At 40.8% G+C, this 22,694-nt stretch overlaps 1 protein-coding gene across 4 annotated transcripts in view; it reads left to right on the top strand.

Annotated features, from left to right (window-relative positions):
- Positions 1-22,694, top strand: part of WSCD2 (WSC domain containing 2) — a 326,034-nt gene that overhangs the window by 139,055 nt on the left and 164,285 nt on the right. For all 4 annotated transcript variants that reach the window (XM_063454212.1, XM_063454209.1, XM_063454210.1 and 1 more), the window contains one exon: positions 6,286-7,233. In XM_063454212.1, coding sequence (XP_063310282.1) covers positions 6,852-7,233 — 382 coding nt within the window. In that variant the 5' untranslated portion in view covers positions 6,286-6,851. The remainder of the gene's footprint in view (positions 1-6,285; positions 7,234-22,694) is intronic.

The raw sequence follows: 22,694 nt of genomic DNA, 5'->3' as shown, positions 1-22,694 counted from the left end.
GGGGTGTTTTCTTGCAATAACCAACAACGGGCTCTCCTAAATCACAGTCAAAAAGTGGTGTGCGTGAGGGGCGGGGCCTGACCGTGGAGCCGAGAGGACGCAACTCTCAACAGCTCCGGCCAGGATCCACAGAAAAAACGACTAAAAGCGACAAAAACGGCAATCGAATGGCGGACAAAGGCCACCAGGCAAAGGAGGACACCGGGACTATCTCCACGATACCCTCCAAGCGACTACCGCCCCGGTGTGCGACCGACACCCTGGCGCGGCCTCCCAGCATGGCGGGCGCAGGAGAGAGAGACACTCTCCTGCCGCCGAAAGCGGCGGGAAATCTGCCACCGAACCCCCGTTCCCCCCCCCAGTGGGACCGGAGGGGGTTATCCCGGTCCCCTCCTGCTATCAGCCCCCAGTCGGACTGGGGCAAGGAGATAGGCGGCACCGAGCGACTGACAATCCCAACGGCTAAGATGGCGGCCACGACGACACAAGGGGTAATGGCCCCCCACGAGGACCAAACTGCAAGAGCCTTTGAGCGCTTCTGGCACAGTTCTGGGCCAAGCTTGCAGCACGGACGCAGAAACGTATATGGAAAGAGGCATCACGGCAGACCACAGCAACACCTGCACAAAGCCACAGGCCGGCTCCACAACCCACACAGAGATCTACTCCAAAGCCTGCAAGACGAGACACACAGAGGCCTGTGCAGCAGCCGGCACCCAAACCTACACAGCAGCTTGCACCCAAACCTGCACAGCAGCATGCACCCAAACCTGCACAGCAGCATGCACCCAAACCTGCACAGCAGCATGCACCCAAACCTGCACAGCAGCATGCACCCAAACCTGCACAGCAGCCTGCACCCAAACCTGCACAGCAGCCTGCACCCAAACCGGCACAGCAGCCTGCACCCAAGCCTGCAAAGCGGCCTGCACTCAAGCTCGCACCCATGCCTACACAGCGGCCTGCACCCAAGCCTATTCAGCGGCCTGCACTTAAGCCTACACCCAAGCCTGCACAGCGAACTGCAAAGCGGCCTGCACCCAAGCCTGCACAGCGGCCTGCGCCCAAGCCTGCACAGGGGCCTGCACAGTGGCCTGCATCCAAGCATACACAGCGGCCTGCACCCAAGCCTGCACAGCGACCTGCACCCAAGCCTGCACAGCGACCTGCACCCAAGCCTGCACAGCGACCTGCTCCCAAGCCTGCACAGCGACCTGCGTCCAAGCCTGTACAGCGACCTGCGCCCAAGCCTGCACTCAAGCCTACACTCAAGCCAGCACCCAGACATACGCAGCGGCCAGCACTCAAGCCGACACCTAGGCCTGCACAAGGGACTGTACTCAAGCTTGCTCATTTTACTCACCCTAGTCCACACAAATTGAAGGACACCCTAAATCACCCTGGAGCGGCGGCCGCTCAGAGACATTGCACGCATGCTACACAAGTGCCCATCCGGGGAATCGGCTAGCTTCAGGACACTGGAAGATTGCTATAGGCCGAGACCAGTCTCTGCCTGCGTGCCCTTGAGGTCTGCCTACCCCGAACGGGCATGGGCTGAATGAGACTGATTTGCGGACACATAACTCTCTCTAAATCTACCCTTGCTTTTTATATTCTCAATACTTAAATGTTTGACTGTTTAGCCTCTCAGTATAGCCTGCACCATATAGAGTCAAAAAAGCTGCAGCAGTGGGGGCGGAGCCTGGACCTTAACGGGAGCGGACGCAAGTCGCATCAGCTCCGACCTTCATCGACATTAATCGGCAAAAATAACGTACAAATCGCCCCAAATCATCCATACACACGGGTGCCCTACCTGTCAGCAACAAGGGCGAGACCCGGTCACACCACATGCCGTTTTTCCAGGCGGCCAAGACGCCAAAAAAGAGACGGAAAACCGGGGCCTACCCCACCACCCAAAGCCTGGACCTGGCGGCTCTATTTGGCGCCTTCACACCGCCGGGTGGGTCCGGAGAGCGGCCGGCACGGCAGAACGCAAGTGCCGCAGAGATGGGACGCAGATCCCACAAATCACCTGCACATACACCCACAGGGGCGCAGCACATCGACCAAATGCTCCAGAGGCAGCCTCCACCTAAAATGGCGCCGAATGAGAACAGTAAGGCCGCAGAACCTCCAGAGTGCCCCTCCCAGCCTGTCAAACCTCACGCTGGGCATACCACACAGGCTGCAGGAGATGGATCAGCCCCAGTCACCCAGCAGGACTTCCAAAACCTGGTGGGGGAAATCAAAAACTTGCTGGCAGCTAACGTGACAGCTATTAAGGCAGATATACAGCAGGTTAGTGGTCGAGTGACAACAGCAGAGGGAGACATCACTGACCTGCAACACGGTATGAAAACCGTACACGAAGCCATCCAACATCTAGAAACCTCGCAACACTCGCTCTCCATACACCTAGCCACACTGGATGACAGGTCAAGGAGAAACCATCTAAAAATAAGGGGCATACCGGACACGGTGACCCCTGAAGAACTCCCTCACTATGTGAGACGCCTGGTGGCCACCATTCTGCCGGCCGCACTGGCCAAAAAAGTCACCCTAGATGGGACTTACCGCCTGCCTAAATCCAACAGAGCTCCAGCGACGGCAGTACAGGACGCCATAGTGCGATGCTCACACTACCACGACAAACTCTCCATCTGGTCAGCACTGCAAGGCAAGACACCGCTCATCTTTGAAGGCGCCAGCCTCACCTTTTATCAGGACCTCACGAGGTCCACCTTACAATGGCGGAGATCCCTGCAGCACCTCACGGGACAGCTACGAGCAGTTGGCATCAAATACAGGTGGATGTCCCCCAGGCTACTAGTGGTGAATCACAAAGGGACTATACATAAACTCTCATCGATGTCAGAGGCCCCGACCCTCCTCACGGCGCTGGGCCTACCTCCCCTAGAAACACATGAAGAAAGACGGGCGACCACCCAGAGGTGGAACCCCTCCCGATCTGCCCCATTTGTTCCTGCCGCCACACCGGCCACCGACCCGGGAACCTGAAACCCTAAGAGTCTGCAGTCCAGGCCGCTAAGAGTTACACCAGAACTGTTTATAAACTGTTCATAAGTTATTACCACAGAATGTTAACGCACCACACACACGACATAGGCCCACAGAGAACCAAACACCCCTTCACTCACAACACCTAAGACCCAGACGCCACAGGGCAGGCGTATGGCTACACACCGGCCAGCCCTCCCCCCGTGACCCCCACGGTAAGGGGTACCACATATGGCGGGCTAGATAACCCTCCTACATTTGACAATAAGACGGCACCACTCTGAACAGCCCGACCTGACACATCCTTAATACTAATCTAAATTAAAGACCAAATATGCACAAACTTCACGCACACTAGTACCTCTACAACCCATCTCTGAGACACTAACTCACACACACTTAAACAATTAAAACGTGCAAGACAATCATTGCGATAAATGTTCCAACCATGCAAATGTTTTATGTTGATTAAACGTCGCTGCAACTGTTGGGGCGCAGCAGTGTATTATGCTGGATGTTACCACAATATGCACAACAAAAATAAAGAATTAAAAAAAAAAAAAAAAAAAAAAAAAAGCTGCAGCATTTATGATACCAGAGACCGACCTTCCCTGTTTTTCTCTTTTCTTTCTTTTCTTTTAAGCATGCCTTTCACTATGAACGGCCTCAACGTAAACGGAGAATTAACTGTAACTACACTCTAACAAATATAACCCAAGCTCTGTATTATACCAGGTTTAACGCCTAGAATAGGGCAGGAGTTATACTAGAATGTATTTTGACACGCTAGCTTACTTTACGCCCATACTAAAACAAGCGATATAACGAGGTTAAAATGTTTTAAAAAGTTTAGCATGTCTGTTTATTATTTTTATCTAAGCCTCTCTTGAAAAATAACGGTTTAAGTACACGATAAGTTAGTCTACACTGGGGACACCCTAAGTTACCCAAATATAGTTGTCCAGATATATCAGCGAAGATACCTTTCGACCAAGTAACGGAATTACCTGTCGGTACCTCTAAGGTACGCTGTAGCAGACGAGTTATTTAGCAATATGTTTATCGTAGTTCATTCATTAATGCCTAACGTATCACTATGTTCGTCAAAAAAAAAAAATTCTGTGCAATTTCTCTATGCCACTGTTTTATCCATATACGTTTCAATATAAATGCACGCTGTTGTGGCGTATGTAATTCAGATGTAATCACCTGCACACCAAAAATAAAGAATTCAAAAAAAAAAAAAAAGCGGTGTGCGTGTGTAAAATTGAGGATTGAACAGTTACCTCTACACACGTTCTTCAACTACTGTGGGGTGTCAACTTTTCAAATATACGCATGCTCATGGCAAGAAAATGCATTGGGATATCTGATATGGCCCCCAAAAGGAAGATAGGCAAACAAGATATGTAAAATTGGAAAAACGCATATCAGACATTTTGCTTTGCACCCCCCAGTGAACCCGACAAACGTATGCATGGGTGTTATCGCTGTACTCGGGAGTTGATGCCGAGTACATATTGGGGTGTCCTTTGGCAGTAACACCTAACAGGAGCTTAGAATCTATGCCCAAAGTAGAATGTGTGAGTGAAAAATAACACCACAAAAACGTTTGACAGAGACTGGTGGTAGAATTAGTGCATGTAAAGTGTTGAAATGCCACCACGTGAAATGCCCTAGGGTGTGTACTTTTCAAAAACATACAGTTTGAGGTGAATTACATTGGCCGGCTTCAGACATGTTCTTACTGGGACATGGGTGCATGATGGCCAGCTATGTTTTTTGTTTTTTTTCATCATATTTTACTTTTTTTATTCTAGTAAATTATATGATATGATGAAAATAATGGTATCTTTAGAATGAACATTTAATAGCGAGAAAAATGGTATATAATATGTATGGGTACAGTAAATGTGTAAGAGGCAAATTACATCTAAACACAACCACTGCAGAAAAGTAAAAAGAGCCCTGGTCCTTAACGGTAATAACATTGAAAAATGGCCTGGTCACTAAGGGGTTACCCTGACTTCTTTTTTTTCTATTTAAATATTTATTTGTATTCCCACTTTTGTTTTTCTTTAAATGTTTGTTGTAAAATAGTTTGAAAAATGTGTCAGTAAATACTATTAGAAATTAAAATGCAACTAACCTATCCTTTACCCTAGCACAACAGTATGGCAAGAAAGCAAAACTATATTAACTAATATCCTTATTGGGTTCTACCTTAGTAGAGCTAGGTAGGGGTGCTATTTAGCTGTTAACAATATATATCTAATATTATCTAAACTGTATACAGTTACATAGTTACATAGTTACCACAGTTCTAATGGTGTCTGATATTATTAGCCCTTTAGGTGATGGAGTTAAGCAGTGGTTTGGTGGCAAAATAAATTTTGACATTTACGAAGTAGGAGGTTATAAGAGACTTTCTAAAAGTATGGAGCATAGTACTTGATTAGAGTCTAGTACTCTAGACATAATAATTATTTTTACAGAAAAAAATATAATTTAAAACTGTGTTACTCTGTAAAAAATTGCATCTTGAAGAATGGTATCTTCTAAAAGTACGGTCAATCATTCCAGGTGGCTTTTAAGGACTCTTTTTATATTGTCCAATATTAAGTGTATAATCCCAATATAAAATAATACAATAAATAGTCATAGCATACAATTTAAAATATAAAAAAACAAGCTTGTCTCACATAGTAACATAGAATGTATAAAAGTATTAATAATCAAACAGGTGTTCAGAATTCTAAAAGTGTAGAAGTAATTGCAGAAGACAAGGAAACCCTAAGATCATTACTTGACTTTTAGAAGTTCATCTTGTTTTTCATTATTTGTTAATGTCACTTTTATTAATTCCCTCCAAGTCTAAGAAGCGCACAACATCTCATAGATCTCAAAGAGTTAATTTTAAGTAATGATCTATACAAACATGCATGCACCTACACGCATACACAGACATGCAGACACTTTTTTAAAATTAAATGTTTCTCTACAAATGAACAAAGCATTCGCTCTGCTCTGAAATGCTGTCAGTATTGTCAATATAAGCCGGATTACCATTGATTTCAAAGGACGAAAAAGTGTTTGAAAGGGTAATGATGATGACATTTGCATTTAATAAGAAATGCTTCTTGTGATACTGTCTAAGGTTATGCAGCTGCATGTTAAAATACCCCCCTCATCCAGCCCCAAAAAATTGTTATCAAAACCAAAGAGTTTATCAGCTAATAATCACGTTTTCCATTTGACTTTTAGGTGCAGTATCTTCATCTTGGACCAAAGTGAATGACGGTTTATATAACAAAGGGTTCCTGTGAGTGTTTGGTGACCAGGGACCTTTCTTTCTGCTGAAAAAGAAACGGTGTCATTTCCATTAGAGCAATGCATACAGGAATTCATGCTCAGGAACTGAAAACCGAGAGAATGAGAGAAAGCTGTGTCAGCTGATCAGCTTTCAAACCACCTTCAAACCCTCAATTTTCTTAAAATGATCTGTCCATCAATGGCGTCTCTAGGGCTCCCCTTTGGAACCTTTATAGGAGAAGAATGAAATGAATAGAAATGGAAGACACGGCACAGCAACCTGAAAATGAAATTCATTTTTATTTTTCCAGCACATAAGTTTTTAGTGCAAAGGTATTTTTTTTCCCAAAGATAATTTTAGTATTTTCATAGACAACATTTTTCTGTAAAAGTTTCTTTTAATATGAGGTATAGAATGCACAGAGTGATATTTTACAAATATGGAAACATAATGTCCTACCATAATTGATGAAATTACAAAGAATTTAAAAATATATAAAGAGGATAATGTACAAGATATGGCCAAAATAATTGTAAAATTTCAACGCTATTTTCGACGGAAGCCTGTACGCTTTTTTACATTTATTATATTATATCTGACTGCTGGCAGTGTGGTTTTCCTCCATGCTACTTTTGAAGGTGAACACATTATATCAGATAATGTCAAATCCTTGGTTGATGGCAGCAGTGCTGGAACAGATCTTCAGGATGTCGGGGTTTCCCAGCTGAGTAGAGTATTTAAAGAGGCTCCAGAGTCTCCAAGCCCACCACGGAGATATGGACCATGGTTGAAAACCACAACAAAAGACTTGCCAGAGAGGACTAAGCAAGGAGACTTTGGTGGAACTTGGAACAGGGCTCTGAAAGGGAGAGTCATACGAGAGCAAGAGGAAGGAAGAGGTAAGTTTGTCAATGTATTAAATACTTTAATTTTAGCATTCAATATGTACTTTATTTATTCATTATAGACACTATTGTGGTTCAGCCACCTCAACCCAGTAACACTACAGATTTCTGTAGCATTAAGGATGCCAAGAATGCTTTAATAGTACATAGTGTTGCTTCTGGTCTTCTCAAACTGTTGAATCCAAATGTCAATTTTGGGAAATATAAGACTGAACTCATTTCTGGGAATTTCTAACTGATGCTCTTGGCCAATAAATGGGTTTGTATCATGCACAACATTGACATCTGGCTTCAAGAGCTTGAGAAGACCAGAAGCAGCGTAGGTGCCCAGCAGAGTCCAGGCAAGTGTCATGCCATGCTAAACGACTTTGACAAAATATGGTGCAACAGCACCCAGGGATTCTTGCCAACATAACCACGACAATGGACTGCAATAGTTATGGTACTTGGAGCATTTCTTTAACTCACAATACATGTATCATTGGATGGTATATCGACTCAAAAATTAAACACAAACATATTTTAAAGAGTCAATAATTTAACTTTGTAAAAAAATATGTAAAAATACTTTTTGTTATAGATAATAAAGATAATGTTTTGTCAATTTTTTTTTTTAGCAATAAAACCATGATTCTCTCACAGGTGTATTGACCAAGAATATGAATATGATTTTGTTTCATAGACAGGCATTGTGGTGTTCCAGATGGATGTATGGCTTTTTATTATAAGGTATTTGGGGAACTCCTACAGCACATCAGTAAGATATTTAATACTTTGATTCAAAGAGAAATGTTAATTGCTAATGTTAGCCTGATACCGAAACCAGGCAAAAATCACGTAGACCTGGGACGTTATCATCCAATCTCATTACTTAATACAGAGATCAAAATCCAAATTTAAGCTTTAGCTAACCGATTGAGTCATCCCTAGAAAAGATAATACACCCAGATCAGGCAGGGTGCATTCACAGGCCTCAGATAAGACTTGTTTGACCAATGAGAGGTATAATGTAGAAATGTGTCACTTCTGTACAGGGCTTGGCGGGATGCCTTTTATAACCAACTCAGAAGAAATCTGTGACTCCGTGTGTTAAATATTTTATTATACAATTAAAACTCCCTGTTTCATTGTTCCTCTTATCATCTTGTAATTAGTCTTTTCAAAACGTAAAATAATTTTTTTAAAGTCTAAATTAAATTAAGTGATGCTGGGGCATAGCTGCTGATCTTGTAGCTTGCTATACACAGTACATTTCCTAAAATAAATGGCACTGTTTCCATTTTCCAGTTTTCTTCCCAATTAGATGCAGTCTGACAGACAGCAACCATGAGATACCAATGGATATAGATTCAATTATTGAATGATCTATTTTACAGCCAGCATCAGCATTCAAATAACTATATATTACAATAGTTTTTTTTTTTTTACTAATGTTCTTTTAATACATTTAAAGGGACAACTAACAGTTTTTATTTAAAAGTCCAGAAAAGCTAAACATTATTTGCTTTAGTGCCTATTTTTTAGAATCTATGTATACCTGCCATATTCACCATGGTTTAGGGAATTTGTCTAATTAACTATGAGCACATGTATGTACGTAGTGGGGAATCGTGATGCAGAGTAAGAACAGAAACCTATGCCACTTACACCCTCCAGTAATTTGGATGAAGCAGGCCACAGCTTTTATTATAACATATAATAAAATACTGCATAACACATCCATAATTTATTTTAAACATTATCTTTTCTTAACAAACGTCATACATAAATAACCATAACTTAGCATATAGCTTAACACAGTGTCATACAGTATAACCCAAACGTCCTTGCCAATATACTGACCATGTGCCTATGCACCACATATTCTCACCTCCTCCCTCGACCATGAATTCCTTTCCTTCCAATGCTTACCACCAGCCAACCTTTTCCTCGCTAGGTGGGCACGTCCAAACAGGTAACCTAAAGTTAACCCTTTAGAGCAGGGGAGGTTGAGACCTGCAATTTGACCACATCATTCCACATATTGACATAGCCCCCAAAACTGAATTGGCAAGGACCCCAACTAGCTGTGACTATATAATGATGGGGCGGGTGGGAGGGAAGCTGCTTGCTGGCCCTGATCCCACCACAAAATCACACATCACATAACCCCACCACACATACACACACAACCAATCACACGCATCCATCCCCACACTTATACATGTGCCCTTGTCCGCTTAGCTGCACTATCTCCCCAGGGCCTAGATGTGAGTGTTTGTAGGAGAACCATTATATATGAAAGAGAAATAAATGAAGGGATACGTGTATGCACTTCCTAGGCATTCACTATGACAACTATATGCAACACTGAACCCGGAGAACATTGGATCCATATTTACAGGACAGGCGCCTGTCAAACAAGCTCACATCCCACCATCAGCACAATATGTCACACAGACCCCAGAAGTAATAGAAATGTTAAATATAGCTTTCTAAATCACACAGTATATTCTTTCTTAGGTTTCTTTTGTTGCCAGGACTAAGAAATATATATGAATTTCTATGTATAGAAAAAAGAAGTTGCCATATGAATATTTCACATGGTGATAAATATTAAGAAAAATAACAGCAGGGATTGGCTTTCCTATAAAACAACTACCTAAATCTTCGAAGACTCGCAGTGTGGTGGCATTGATGAAGTGGGCTGGTGAGAAGATGCAGTATAACATATTGCTACAGAACACTGCTCCACTGACAGCTGTATAATGGATTACTCTGGTATTTAGGGAAATAGCTGCAGCATTACCCATAATACGAACACAAAATGTGCGAAGGAATGCCAGAGACCACTGAAGATGTACAGTTCTTGAATTTAGATAAAAATTGCTATCTTTATAATTACTTTCTTTTACACGCTACCTGGCAAGGAACAAGATATTCACGCGTAAGCCCATTGTTTGTTTGTGGGGGCGGGGAGACTGTTTAATGTTAAGCTAAAATTATCTCATGTACAATCAGTTTTTTGACAAAAAATTATCATCACTCATTTATTTTTTTATTTAAATCTGACTAAAGGTTTAGTAAAAAAAAAAAGATCTAATAATAGTCCTGTGAAAGGTGTATGCCCTTTATAACTAATAATACATTATAATAACCATATCAACTGACTAAGCAGTGAGCTGCTATGACAAGTTAAACGAATACTATAGCGTTAAGAATACAACTCTAGAATTCCAAGTGCTCCTACTGAGAGGCAGGTCACACCACCGGCTGCAAAATAAAACTAAATAAAAATAATAAAGGTTTACTCACATTGTTCCATTTCTGAGACATACTGCTCAACTCTCCTCCACCAGCGACATCATATAGGAGGCATGGCCTCCTCCAAAATGTCCAATCCAATGCTCCTCATAGAGTAGTATTAGGAACATAACGCGCATGTGTGGCAAGTGCCACGCACGCATTCATACTGTCCCATAAGAGAGCATTAAATCAGTGTCCATGTCACGTGACTCAGTTTTACTCTGACTAGAGGAGGAGTTAACCCTACAAAGTGAACATTGCAGTTTCTCAAAAACTCTCAATGAAGTAGTCTGAGTGACTATAGTATTTTTTTTAAGGGCAAAATAGTCACGTTAGATCTCAAACTCTTCCATTTCTTTTTACTGCTCTTCTATTTAAGTCTAAAATTAGCAATTTTCTCTTAACTTTCTAGTTTAGTGAATATTTTTCCCTACCCTGCTCATTCATTGTCAATGTACAGCAAATGACTGTTTACTGAATATATGCCATGCTGAGTTCACTGTGACACTGCTTTGCGGAGCCCTTTTAGTATGATTTTAGTATGATTAGACATGACGCTGGCTAGTGATAGGATATGACGCCTTTGGTTATTTGGTTATTTATTGAATTGATGGTGCCTTTTGCTAAGGTGACTATTAATGTCCCACAATGACCCCCTTATTACCCAGCAGGCCACTAAGACAGGTTAAATATACAGTGAGGAAAAACAAGTTGCTTAAATTAGCATTCCAAGCACTGTCTCCAGTACATTGCAGAGTGCGTTCGTGCCCCCAAAAATATAGGCAGGGAAATGGTTTAACTTCTAACCTGTGGTCTTCCTGGCACCGCTCCAAAACCCTTCTCTTCCTGTCTAGGAGTTAGAAACTCCTGCTACAGCTCTGGCTAGCTCATTGGCTGAGAATGTCAGGTGATTACTGTCAGCCAATGAGTTGAGCCGTGCACCACAGGCACGCTGAGTGGTTATGGTGCTTGGAGTCTTCCTTTAAACCTCCTGGAATACATGTACCACCAATCAGTTTATCAATCTGTAAACATTGCATGCACTGCAGCATTGTAAACAGCATATAAACAAATATATTGAAAATACCTCTTTTTTTATCTCATGATTAACGAGTGTAATATGCTATTTATATATTTTAAAATAATAATCTCTATAATATAATCTGCTTTGGCTTTAATATATCTGATGAGTGTTTAATACATATTTACATTTATTTAGTTAACAGTCAATATTTTTAAATCTAAAAATCAGTCTCCTTGGCAAGAAGGAATTACAGAAAGAATTGTGATGTGCTTGAACAATGTACAAGTGAAGGACAAATTCTGTTCCCTGCATTTTTAGACAGCTCTTATGATGGTGATATTGTTCTGTGCTTAATGCCTGAGATGTATTGTGGTACCGTGATAATTTAGATCCTCTTGAAATCATTAATTAAGTGTTTGTACAGAGCAGAGAGAAAATATCTGCAAATCTCCAGTATTACTCGCAATCTGCTTAGTGTGTCTGCAGCAATCCTATACTTTTTACAGAGACAGAAATAACTGCAGAAGCCTCTTATGTGCCTTTTTTTTTTGGAGCACGTAAGGCTTTTTCCCCCCTTTACAGTACAGAGGCAGATCTTCTCAGCTTCCACGTGTCCTTTTGTTTGGGAAATACTATGATTTTATGTATGATGTGTCCAAGAAAAAAACAAATAACCTCCAACTGTTCTCTGCTATATGACGAATGTCTGAAGATGCATTCATTCATTTTTTTTTTCTATGCAGAAATCTAATATATGTGGCATTTCAATGACAAGCGAACACTGCTGCTTCCCTTCCTAGTTCAGTGTAGCTCTGGCATAGAGAAGCTGGTAGAGAAATTGCTTTAATGCTTGTTTTGATGCACTGAACAATCCATAGAAGTAAAAGCAGATGAGCGCACATGTACATGTATGTACGCACCCCCAGTGCATCTTCAATCACGGCTGGGTGTTAACAGATATCATAGGTTTTTAAAAAACACCGGCACTAACTTGGAAACGATGAGCATGAAAACGGGCCCCAGCAAGCCATTTGTAAGGCTTTTTTCACGCCCATCGTTTTAACGTTTGTGCTGGCATTTTTTTTTTCTTTTTAATCTCTGATATTTTCGGCCATACTTGCAGAGAAGTGACAAGGCCACTGTAAGCATTTTAATATGGATTTCCCTTTCAGACCTGGCTATCTATTAGTGTGTCGGGACTGGAGTGAAATCTCTAAGCGTACTGCTACTAAGAATTATTTTCATCATTTTACATTTTTTAATTTTTATAGTTTTACATACATATATGGCTTATTTGCCAAATGCATGCTGGCTGTGCTTATTATTTTATTATTTTTTAATAATAAGCATATATTATGCTTATTATTTTATTTTAATTATTTATTTTAGAATATATCCCGATAGAACCAGGTGATTACGAACCAATTTGATTACGAGCACTGTTTTGATTAAAAAAACTGCTCATTTGAAAACTATAATATATCTAAGGCTGCTCCATCTGTGGTCTTATAAAAACATAAAACAGTATGCTAATAGCAAAACAAATGACAAATGTAATACATTGAAGACGGCAATCAAAAATATAAAAATACAGCATCTGTATTTCATAGGTAGTGATATCTGTGGTATTTTGAATACGTTTTTGAATACGTTTTGGCTTGAACATATCTTTAAGAAGACATTTAATATGACTAAACCTATTTAACAATCAATAATCGGTAGTGAAAGGGATATTGCTAATCCTGTTCCTGTAATTGTGTAAATTAACATACCTAAGTTAATCACCTGAAGAATTACTCTGATGACAGCAATTAGTTTGTAAATATGTGATGCCCAGTTTGTTGGTATCTCAAGGGATTCTTATGACAAGCTGTTTGTGCTATCCTTACGTTGCATGTAGAACGGCAAGTCTGTGTATGCGTGTAGGAGATAAATGATACCAAGATATGTTTTTTGTTTTTTTTTATCTTGTTCTTCGTATTATTGAAGTGTCTATAACTATAGAAACATCCTCTATAAGTTGTAAATAAGACTGTAACATCCAGTATAAAAACTACATTCCTGTGTGAAATATTCTTTATCAGTAGTGGTACTTTGAAACATGGATTTTTCACTCTGAGCCACTAAGCGGCAACAGCCCATGCAATTAAACCAATGGTGTATTTCATGCATGATCTACATAGACTGCCCTGTTCATTCATGTAGATCACAATGACTGTTAAAAGCCATCACATTTTCCTTCTGTGATAATCGTAAATGATGCACAATTGTTTAATCTTCCTAAACTGCACCTCTACTGACGCCCAACATCTAACGGTTTAAAGAACTGACATCAAACTGACATTTCTTTTTCTAGTGGTTCTAACTGGACTTGGATTAGCTTAGCCAGCATGTTAAGCTGTGAATGCAGAGTTAAGCCGTCCCAGTTTTTACATGCTGATGAATCCAGATTTGGATCGATCTGTACAGATAATTTTGAAGTAAGCATTGGGCTTAGATTGCTTAGAGATTAAGATACGTGAATGAGGAAAAAAGTTATTTATATACTCCAACTAGCTGTACACATTTATATGTTACTGCTAGCTAATGTATTATTACTATTACTGCAGTAGGACTTTGGGACATAATTTTACACTCAATATTTTGACCTTCTAGATCAAATGGATTAGGGGCATGTTGGTATAAAAAGAGGTGTATTTTGATTGGGTCTCCAAGTGCACTTCCTCCAGAAAGAAGTATGTTTGAGAGTTCAAAATACATTATGACATCTACCTTTTTCGCCTATCAAGCCACTCGCTGTCTCAGTACAAATCGCTGCTCCTTAAATTACAATTACAGTTATTTACATAGCGCCAACATATTCCGCAGCACTGTACAATAGGAAACAAGACAAACATTTAATTCTAACAAAGCATGTATGGTATATGAGGAAACTAGGTGAAAAGGACCATGCTCAAATGATCTTATGATCTAAAGGAATAAGGAACAAATACGCAAAATAAATTAAGGGAACCAAGAGATTTGAATGTACCCAAGGAAAGGTGGGTGTTTGTGAATAGGGAGCACAAGAGGTGGAAGCTGGCAGAGGAAGGTTGTAGGGTAGGGCAGGGGATGAGGAATTAAGGGGAGAGCAAATACACTTCTCTAAAGAAGTGTGTTTTTAAGATTTTTTTTAAAGACTGCAAAAAAAGTGTCAGTTGTCTCGCAAGAGAGTATTCAGTAAAAAAAAGTTCAAACTTGTAAAAGTCCTGCAGGCAGGGCTGCAATCAGGGGGTACACCTGCAAAGGGTCTAGACCACCATGGGGATCCACCATGGGGAAAAAAACCGTAATTATGAGAAAATAGAAGTATATGCAAGTCGGTTGTGGTGTGCCAAAACCAATGTATTAGGTAGGCCGGTAATAAAAGAGGGCCCGTCAAGTAATGCTGAAAAAGAGGAGAGGTGGGAGGGATGAACCCTGCGGTATCAGCCATGTAATGGAGGTGGCCTGGGTTTTTATAGCAAGGTAACCCCTCCCATAATTGCAGGCTGTGCCTTTCTATTTGTAGTTGGGGACAAAAGACGTACTTTTGAGAAAATAAAAGTATATGCAAGTTAGTTGTGGTGTGCCGAAACCAACGTATCGGGTAGGCCTGTAATAAATGAGGGCAAAAAGTTCAAATATATATCATTTATTACATAAACATTTACAACGCTAAATCTTTAAAGGCTTGTCTCAACTCCTGTTCTGGCTGGGGAATATATCTGCAATATGCAGCGGATTTCCAGCGACCTAATCTTTTAATAATATGAGCGGGGACATTGTAACTTGATGCCACAGATGTAGCTCCTATTCTGAACAAGTGTCCTGAAAAAGAAGAGGGGCCGAGACCAAGTCTTATGAAAATATAATGTAAAAATAATATAGATATATGGCAATATGATTTCCCTCTCCACACCATTAAATGCTTTAACAGAGGGAGACTCTGAGCTATCTGCTGCTCGCTAGGTCTTCTACCTCTCACTAGACCCGACTGTCAGAGCGGTGCCGAAGATACCATGGCAATGCTCCGACATTGCACTCTGTCGGAGCCTTGCAAGAACAGCATGGACACCCGACAGGAGCAGACAAACAGCCTCCAAATACTAACCTGGTAAGAGCAGGGAGATGGACACATATTAAATAAAGTAAAAAATAATAATTAAACTGTTTCTCTCACCCTCGCCCCCACAACGCAGCCCCTATCTTAGCCTACACACACACAAACATACACTGCAAACACTATATACACTGCAAACACTACGAAAACACTGCAAACCCTACATACACAAACTGCATACACTATAAACAAACAGACTGCATACACTATAAACACACACACACTGCATCCAGTATATACACACACTGCATACTCTATAAAAACAGACAGTGCTCCCACCATACAAACACTGCATCCACTAAACACACAATACATACACTATATATACAAACTGCATCCATCACACACACACACACACACACACACACACAGACGCAAACACGCACTGCATCCCTTCCACACACACTATATACACAATATACTCCTTACACACACATTGCATTTACTTTGCACACACACTGCATCCACTATACAGCGGATTCCCTATACACCTGTACTAACTTCCCTGCAAACACACACTTCGTTACCTACTGCAGCTCTAAATGTCTGTTAGATGGTGTTGGAATGGGTGGTAGGCCCTTTAGGTGGACAAGCCATGTGGGCAAGCTGAGGGGGGAAGGGGTTTCCAGGGGCCAATACATTTTTTTTTAAATATGCCAATAAAATGAGTAAATTCTTTCAGTTTATAAATCTTAGGAAAGTTTGTATGTGTTATAATAAAAGGTACACTAATATGAAAGATGACAGATCATTTACATAAAAAAAAAAAATCTTTGGGGAGCAATTATATTGCATGTTTGAAAATGAGCATTTATCTTTTTAAATGACACTGCTGTAAATGAATGCCGTTGGGTCTTCTCATTCCCAACTCAAAAAAAACAAAATTCAAAAGGTCTAACTATAGCTAAAGTGTATTGATTGTGTAATGATTGTGGGTTTTGCTATGTCAAATAGTATCAAATAGTATCAATAGTATCATTTGAATCCCTCCTCTTACAGTCATAAAGGTGTCTGTAAACAAGGGAATTTGTACGTTCTTGTAAGTTCCAATAACAGTTTTTACCATCTTTTTAAGGGCTTTATGTACATCCAACCTATTGAAAATTATCCTTTTGTATATTCTTCATATTTCTGTTAAAGGGACACTATAGTCACTAGAACAACTACAGCTTATTGAATTTGTTCTGGTGAGTAGAATCATTACCTTCAGGCTTTTTGCTGTAAACAATGTCTTTTCAGAGAAAATGCAGTGTTTACATTACAGCCTAGTGATAACTTCACTGGCCACTCCTCAGATGGCTGTTAGAGATCCTTCCTGGGTCATGGCTGCCTAAAATCCATCCAAACATTCAGTATAGGTAGGAAGACCAATGCAGCCAGGCCTCTGCTCAGACTTAAGCAAGGAACCAGAACCTTGGTAGATTATGCTCTAGAATTTCGGTCTCTACATCGTAAATCGCTTGGAACAATCAGGCATTTGTTGATGTGTTTCTTAACAGTCTCTCCAATGTTATATTAGACAAAATAGCTACTAGAGATATTCCAGAGAACCTTGAGGAAATGATAACATATATATCACTCATAGATGAACGCCTGAGATACAGACAGAATACTAGAGATAGACCTAGAAGAAATTTCTATTTGTATGACACCTATATTTAATAATCCTAACTCTATGACACTTGCTTTACCAGAACCTATTCAAGCAGGGGTGACTAGAATAAGTCAAGCAGAGAGAAGAAGGGAAGGCCTTTATTGTGGACAAAGGGGTCTTCTTCGCCTCAATTGCCGAAATAGGTTGAAAAACTCTCACACCTAAGTCCACGAGGGGGACAGGTCTTGGGTGATTATTTTGTGTCCTCTACTAATGCTCATAAAGAGCACCGACTTCTAGCTCACATTGTCTTAACTTGGGACAATAAGAGGGTTAATACCTTTTGACCAGGATTTTTCTAAAGCTAACTCTCTACCTTCTAAGTTAAGAAATACGCCATTAGCCGTTGAAGCCACAGACGGTCAACCCCTCCAGCTACCCATGATGACGCAAGAATCAATTCCAGTTATCCTAATAGTGGGTGTGTTGCATAAGGAGGTCTGTGTATTCAAACACATTACTTCTCCTAATATACCAAGTGTATCAGAAACACCTTAGTGGGAAAGGGAAAAGTAGAGGTAAAGAAGTAAAACTAATTTACCCTAATAAACTGTTTGCATGTAGGATAGGACTCCTCCAGGTTCTCAATAATAGAACATACATATACCAAAAAGCAGGTAACTACAATGCAAAAATAAAGAAAAAAAATAAAAATAGGTCAATATTGCCGTGTACAAAGTTATAATAAAGTCTGTAAATGTACACTCACAAACCCAAATTGATTGAAGGCATATCAATATATTGAAGGGTATCCTCGTATCAATATCGCAGCATATAGGAGAGAAAATAAAGAAGTGCAGAGTTTCTATAACAATATAGGCCTTTTAATAAACATTGCACTTACAAGATAAAAGCAATAAAATAGGCACATCACAAGGAGGTAACTCGATGTAGACAAACAGGAACTCCCTCAGGAATAGTGTTGAACTGATGGGGTCCTTTAAACAACGCCAAAAGGTAAAAATAAAAAAAGCATATAAAAGAAACTCAGATATCACCAACACTAAAGCCCTACGCGTTTTGTTCAAGTTCTGAACTTCCTCAGGGAAAAAAAAAAATAACAATACATCTCCTAGTGCTCATCTAGTCCATAAACATCCTTGGTGCATTTAAATACATGCAGCAGTTCCCACGAGTTGCCATCAGCCTATCCGCACGGAGCTCCTGTAGCTGTAATTCATGCCGGATTTCTAGGTTTTCTCTCCAAACTTTGGTGGACAGGAAGGGATACGGTCCTGAGGACAGGTCCTGGGTGGCTGGTTTGACATTCATGCTCCCCGCTTGGCCCGTTCATTGCAGTCTCGTTTTTCAAACCACCCTGCATCTTCTCGTCTGGTGGTCGGTCCTCGAGGGGGGGGGGGGTACTGTCAAGTTACCTTATGTATCAGTCAGGAACATGTCACAGGCTGGCATCTCATTGCAGGGTACTGGGGACACTCCTACTAACTTTCAGCTTGCCCCTAGTGATACTCACACCAGCCGCGATAAACCCGCCTCCTTTTATGACGCGGCTAATGAGTACCGACGTTCAAACAAGAACATTTTGGGGGCATGGTTACCTACCTAAGTGAACACGGTATTTAAAGAGAAACCAGGGAGAGACTCATTGCCCTGTTGTGGTTCATATTTGACCACCAATTCCGTATTGGTATCCCTGACCTCGTCTCGCTATTTGACTATTCTTTGAGTGTGTAGTGTCAGTCTGGCCATCCTAAGGTTTGGTATACATTACTAGTATTTGCATTCTGCATGTAAGATCCCCGAACATTCCTGACAGTATGTTGTCAACTGCATTGAAAAGATTTGTTAGTAATCTTTGTTGTTTTAACGTATAAACAAGTTATATTACAATTCTATTGGGGTTTGCGGTAACTTAGTGAAATATTATTTATTGTGTTACAATGTTCTCTGTGTGTTTTTTTTTTGTAGATGTATTTTACATATATTCAGGTACTTCAATAATACTTTTTGTTTGGGGGGCAAGGCCTGACTGCCAAGCTGAGTAGACATGTTTCTCTGGAACTCCTTTATGCCTGACTTAAATACACAATTTTGATGCTCACAAATAGCTCATTTACGACCTGGCTGATTTTCCTGGCTTATGGATCTGATGGTACATCGTTTGTTCACATTCATCTGCTTACCTATCTTCTGTGCCTCAGCACCTTTGGTCTGGTTGTCTGTACTGGGGAAGAAGACAGATAATCCTCGAACTGAAGCAGAGCAGCCGGAGTGAATATCAAACCAATAGTTTTGACAACCTCATCCATGGACTGTTCTGTCCATAAGACACATACTTGATTCCGTAGCCATTTGGAGTTACTCTTAATCTTATCAAGGAGATACCCTTGAAAGATTCGAACAAATCATTGAAGGGTTCTGGGCAACACTGTACAATCATGTTTCCCAGAAGCTATGCCATAGCCACAATTACACTGGGGTATGAGGGAGATGGAGCATGAGTCCACAGATGCCTATATCTCTCACAGCCCTGATATCTCTTCCAACACAACTTAGATATTGTGCCCTCCTGGGTTGAGAGCAAGTAGGGGAATATCACCATCACAATGCCCGCACCTTGCGAGAGCATCTCAAAGGAGATGTACAAGCAACAGAATAAAACAAATAAACCTGCACTCCAGGGGAAGAGATTTGGCTTCTATGTATAACCAGGTCAGTGGTGCATCAGGGCTGGTGACAAGTGACTAGTCATCGGGATACCAACACCATCTACAGGGAGACTATCCAGTTGAAAATCTGACAAGCTTTTTGTTTTTGGTTGTTATATTTTTCACTTGTGTCTTACTCGCTAACACGCTTCTTTGTTGTAGGTTATTTTACAGCTGCTTTGACCAGACCTAGGTGGCCTCCTGGTGGTTAACAAATAAGAGCTTATTCTTACACATGTATTTTTCATGTTTATTTTATTTTTATTTTCTCACCATATACACTTGTTTCTACAGTGCCTGTTGTTTTAACATGATATGCATGTTTTAAACATCTACCATACAGTCTAAGCCTTACTATAGACTCTTAGGCACCATGCTTACTATTTGATTTATATATAACAATGTAACTTGACAGATTTACTCTAGGAGGAATCATAGGGAGTTAATAACAGCACAAACTATATCCCATATTTAACAGTGTCTGCCTAGTTTTTAATTGCTCAGGGTTGTTCTCTGCATCTCCATATGTTGTGAAGTTACCTTTGACTTGTTATGTTATATGCATACTGTCATATCTAAGGTATACTTATTTTACGCTCATATAAAACTATGACTGACAAAAAAAAATTTGTTGTTTGATTGTCGTAGATAAAAACGTAATGTTTTAATTTCAAAATCATCACTTTGCCTTCTCTTACATATTTAGAGCAAATGTCTTGTTTACATTATTTCCCTAGTAGGGTAATCCATAATAATATGTGAAAAATGTACGTGCATTCAGAATGCAGCTAGCTAATTAATATGAATAATGCTCTTTTTGCAGGCAAGAACCATGTTTTCAATTGCTCGCAATACTATTATCTCCCAGGAAGGTCATATTGTCACTGTATTTGTATCAGCACACTGCAGGACTCCAACTTTATACAGGGGTTCTCATTCCCTGTTTTACCATATATGATCTTAATATGTTGGGCTCCTTTATGTGTGCCTATATTTACATTTTGGGACCTGTATTGTGATTGCTCTACTCCAGTTCAACATATGTTGCCCTCTTGCCGTTCATGTTCTCATCGGCAAAATTAGTGATTACATCAAGTATCTCTTTTCAGGCAACATACTGTCCTCTTGGGCTTTTGATGCTGCCTCACTTTGTAACCTTATGTTTTATTCTTCAGGCATCAGTAGCCCTTCCCCTTTCGTGACGTGGCAGTGTAGCGAGCAGCCGCCTCTTCCCTATCTCGGCCGGCATCATGCTCCCTGCCCCTCCTATACACGGCCCCCCCCCCTCCGTGACGCGGCGGAATCTGTTTGGCCGCGTGACGTAGTATGAGGGGCGGGTTCTCCCTCATTTAAACCATGCCGGGTTACGAGTAGCTTTCACTGCTCTTGACAAAGGCGCCACATAGCGCCGAAACGCGCGTCGAGCTAGACGCTGGGGTGTTGGGGTTTTTTATTTTTACCACCTTTGGGTCTCTCCTGTAGCGATATGATTTTTAGCGGTTACTAGGTTTAGGGCTGTACTCTGCCTGGCATGTTGGCCGCACGGCTTTAGGAAAGCTTGCATCTATCTACCTACCTCCTAAGAGTTCGTCTCTCAGGGACTCCTCTGCTGATATCTCCTATTGGAATAGCCTGGAACTCTCCTTTTTTTGTTCAGATAGGGCTACCTAGTACTTTGAGTATTGTATGCAGTTAGGAGTTTAGGCTACCTACCCCTCACACTCTAAACTACGAGGAGGGTGTTTAGCTTTATACAAGTGGAGCCTGTCTTCCTATGTGTACTGTAGGATGGGGGCTATTTAGAGGCGTCTCTACAGTGGTACTGACTTTCAGCTCTACCTGTACCTATATACCTCACTGTAGAGGTCACCCGCTGGCCTTTTGCTGCCCTCAGACAACTATATAGGCGACACCTTCACCTTTATGTTTATTCGTACTGGGTGGGCAGCTTACACCAGGGGTCGACTTATTTCATGGTCTACAAAGGTGACCGCATTATGCCATTGAGCTGTGCTAACATAGTGGAGGTTTATTTACGTACTTGAAATCCTCTACCTGTTTATACTATTACTAGCCCACCGCTGAGTTTCACTTTGCTATATTTAGCCCGTCGCTACTGCATGGTCCCCCTACGATATACTCCACATATAGTATATTATTTCGGAGGGGTATACCTACGTGACCTTTATTTTATTTTATTTTATTTTACTTTAAAGATTGAGACCTAGTGTGTGTAACACGTGTTTTCACATACATACCCCCTTCCCTCCCCCCCCCCCTTTTTTTCACAGTTTTTCTGCACTTTCTTGGGTTACCAATTTTTTGGTTCTTAGCAACTTAACTTCTTAATAAAGACTTTTTTATTTTCCATTTAGTTATTTACGTTTATTTGCATTATGCAGCCATGGGACTTTAGTTAATTTTGTACCCTCCTGTATGGGCACACCCTCGATTAGTGGTCTTTGGAAGCAGGACCCGTGCTCTCCCTTCCATCTACCCTAATACTTGGGATTTTTTGTTTCTCTCTAGTCACTGAAATATAATTTTTGTCTTGAGTATATATATATATATAGAGAGAGAGAATGTCCGAAATTATGGCTGCACTCCTCGGTCTTCATTTAAAATCCAAATAACTTTATTCGGTATACATTAAAATAGAGATCGACGTTTCAGCCCCACCCT

The sequence above is a fragment of the Pelobates fuscus genome, chromosome 5 (genome assembly GCF_036172605.1).
Source record: "Pelobates fuscus isolate aPelFus1 chromosome 5, aPelFus1.pri, whole genome shotgun sequence".
In the NCBI taxonomy this organism is placed as follows: domain Eukaryota; kingdom Metazoa; phylum Chordata; class Amphibia; order Anura; family Pelobatidae; genus Pelobates; species Pelobates fuscus.
Note: the sequence above shows the minus strand (reverse complement) of the source record. Positions and strands in the feature narration are given on the sequence as shown.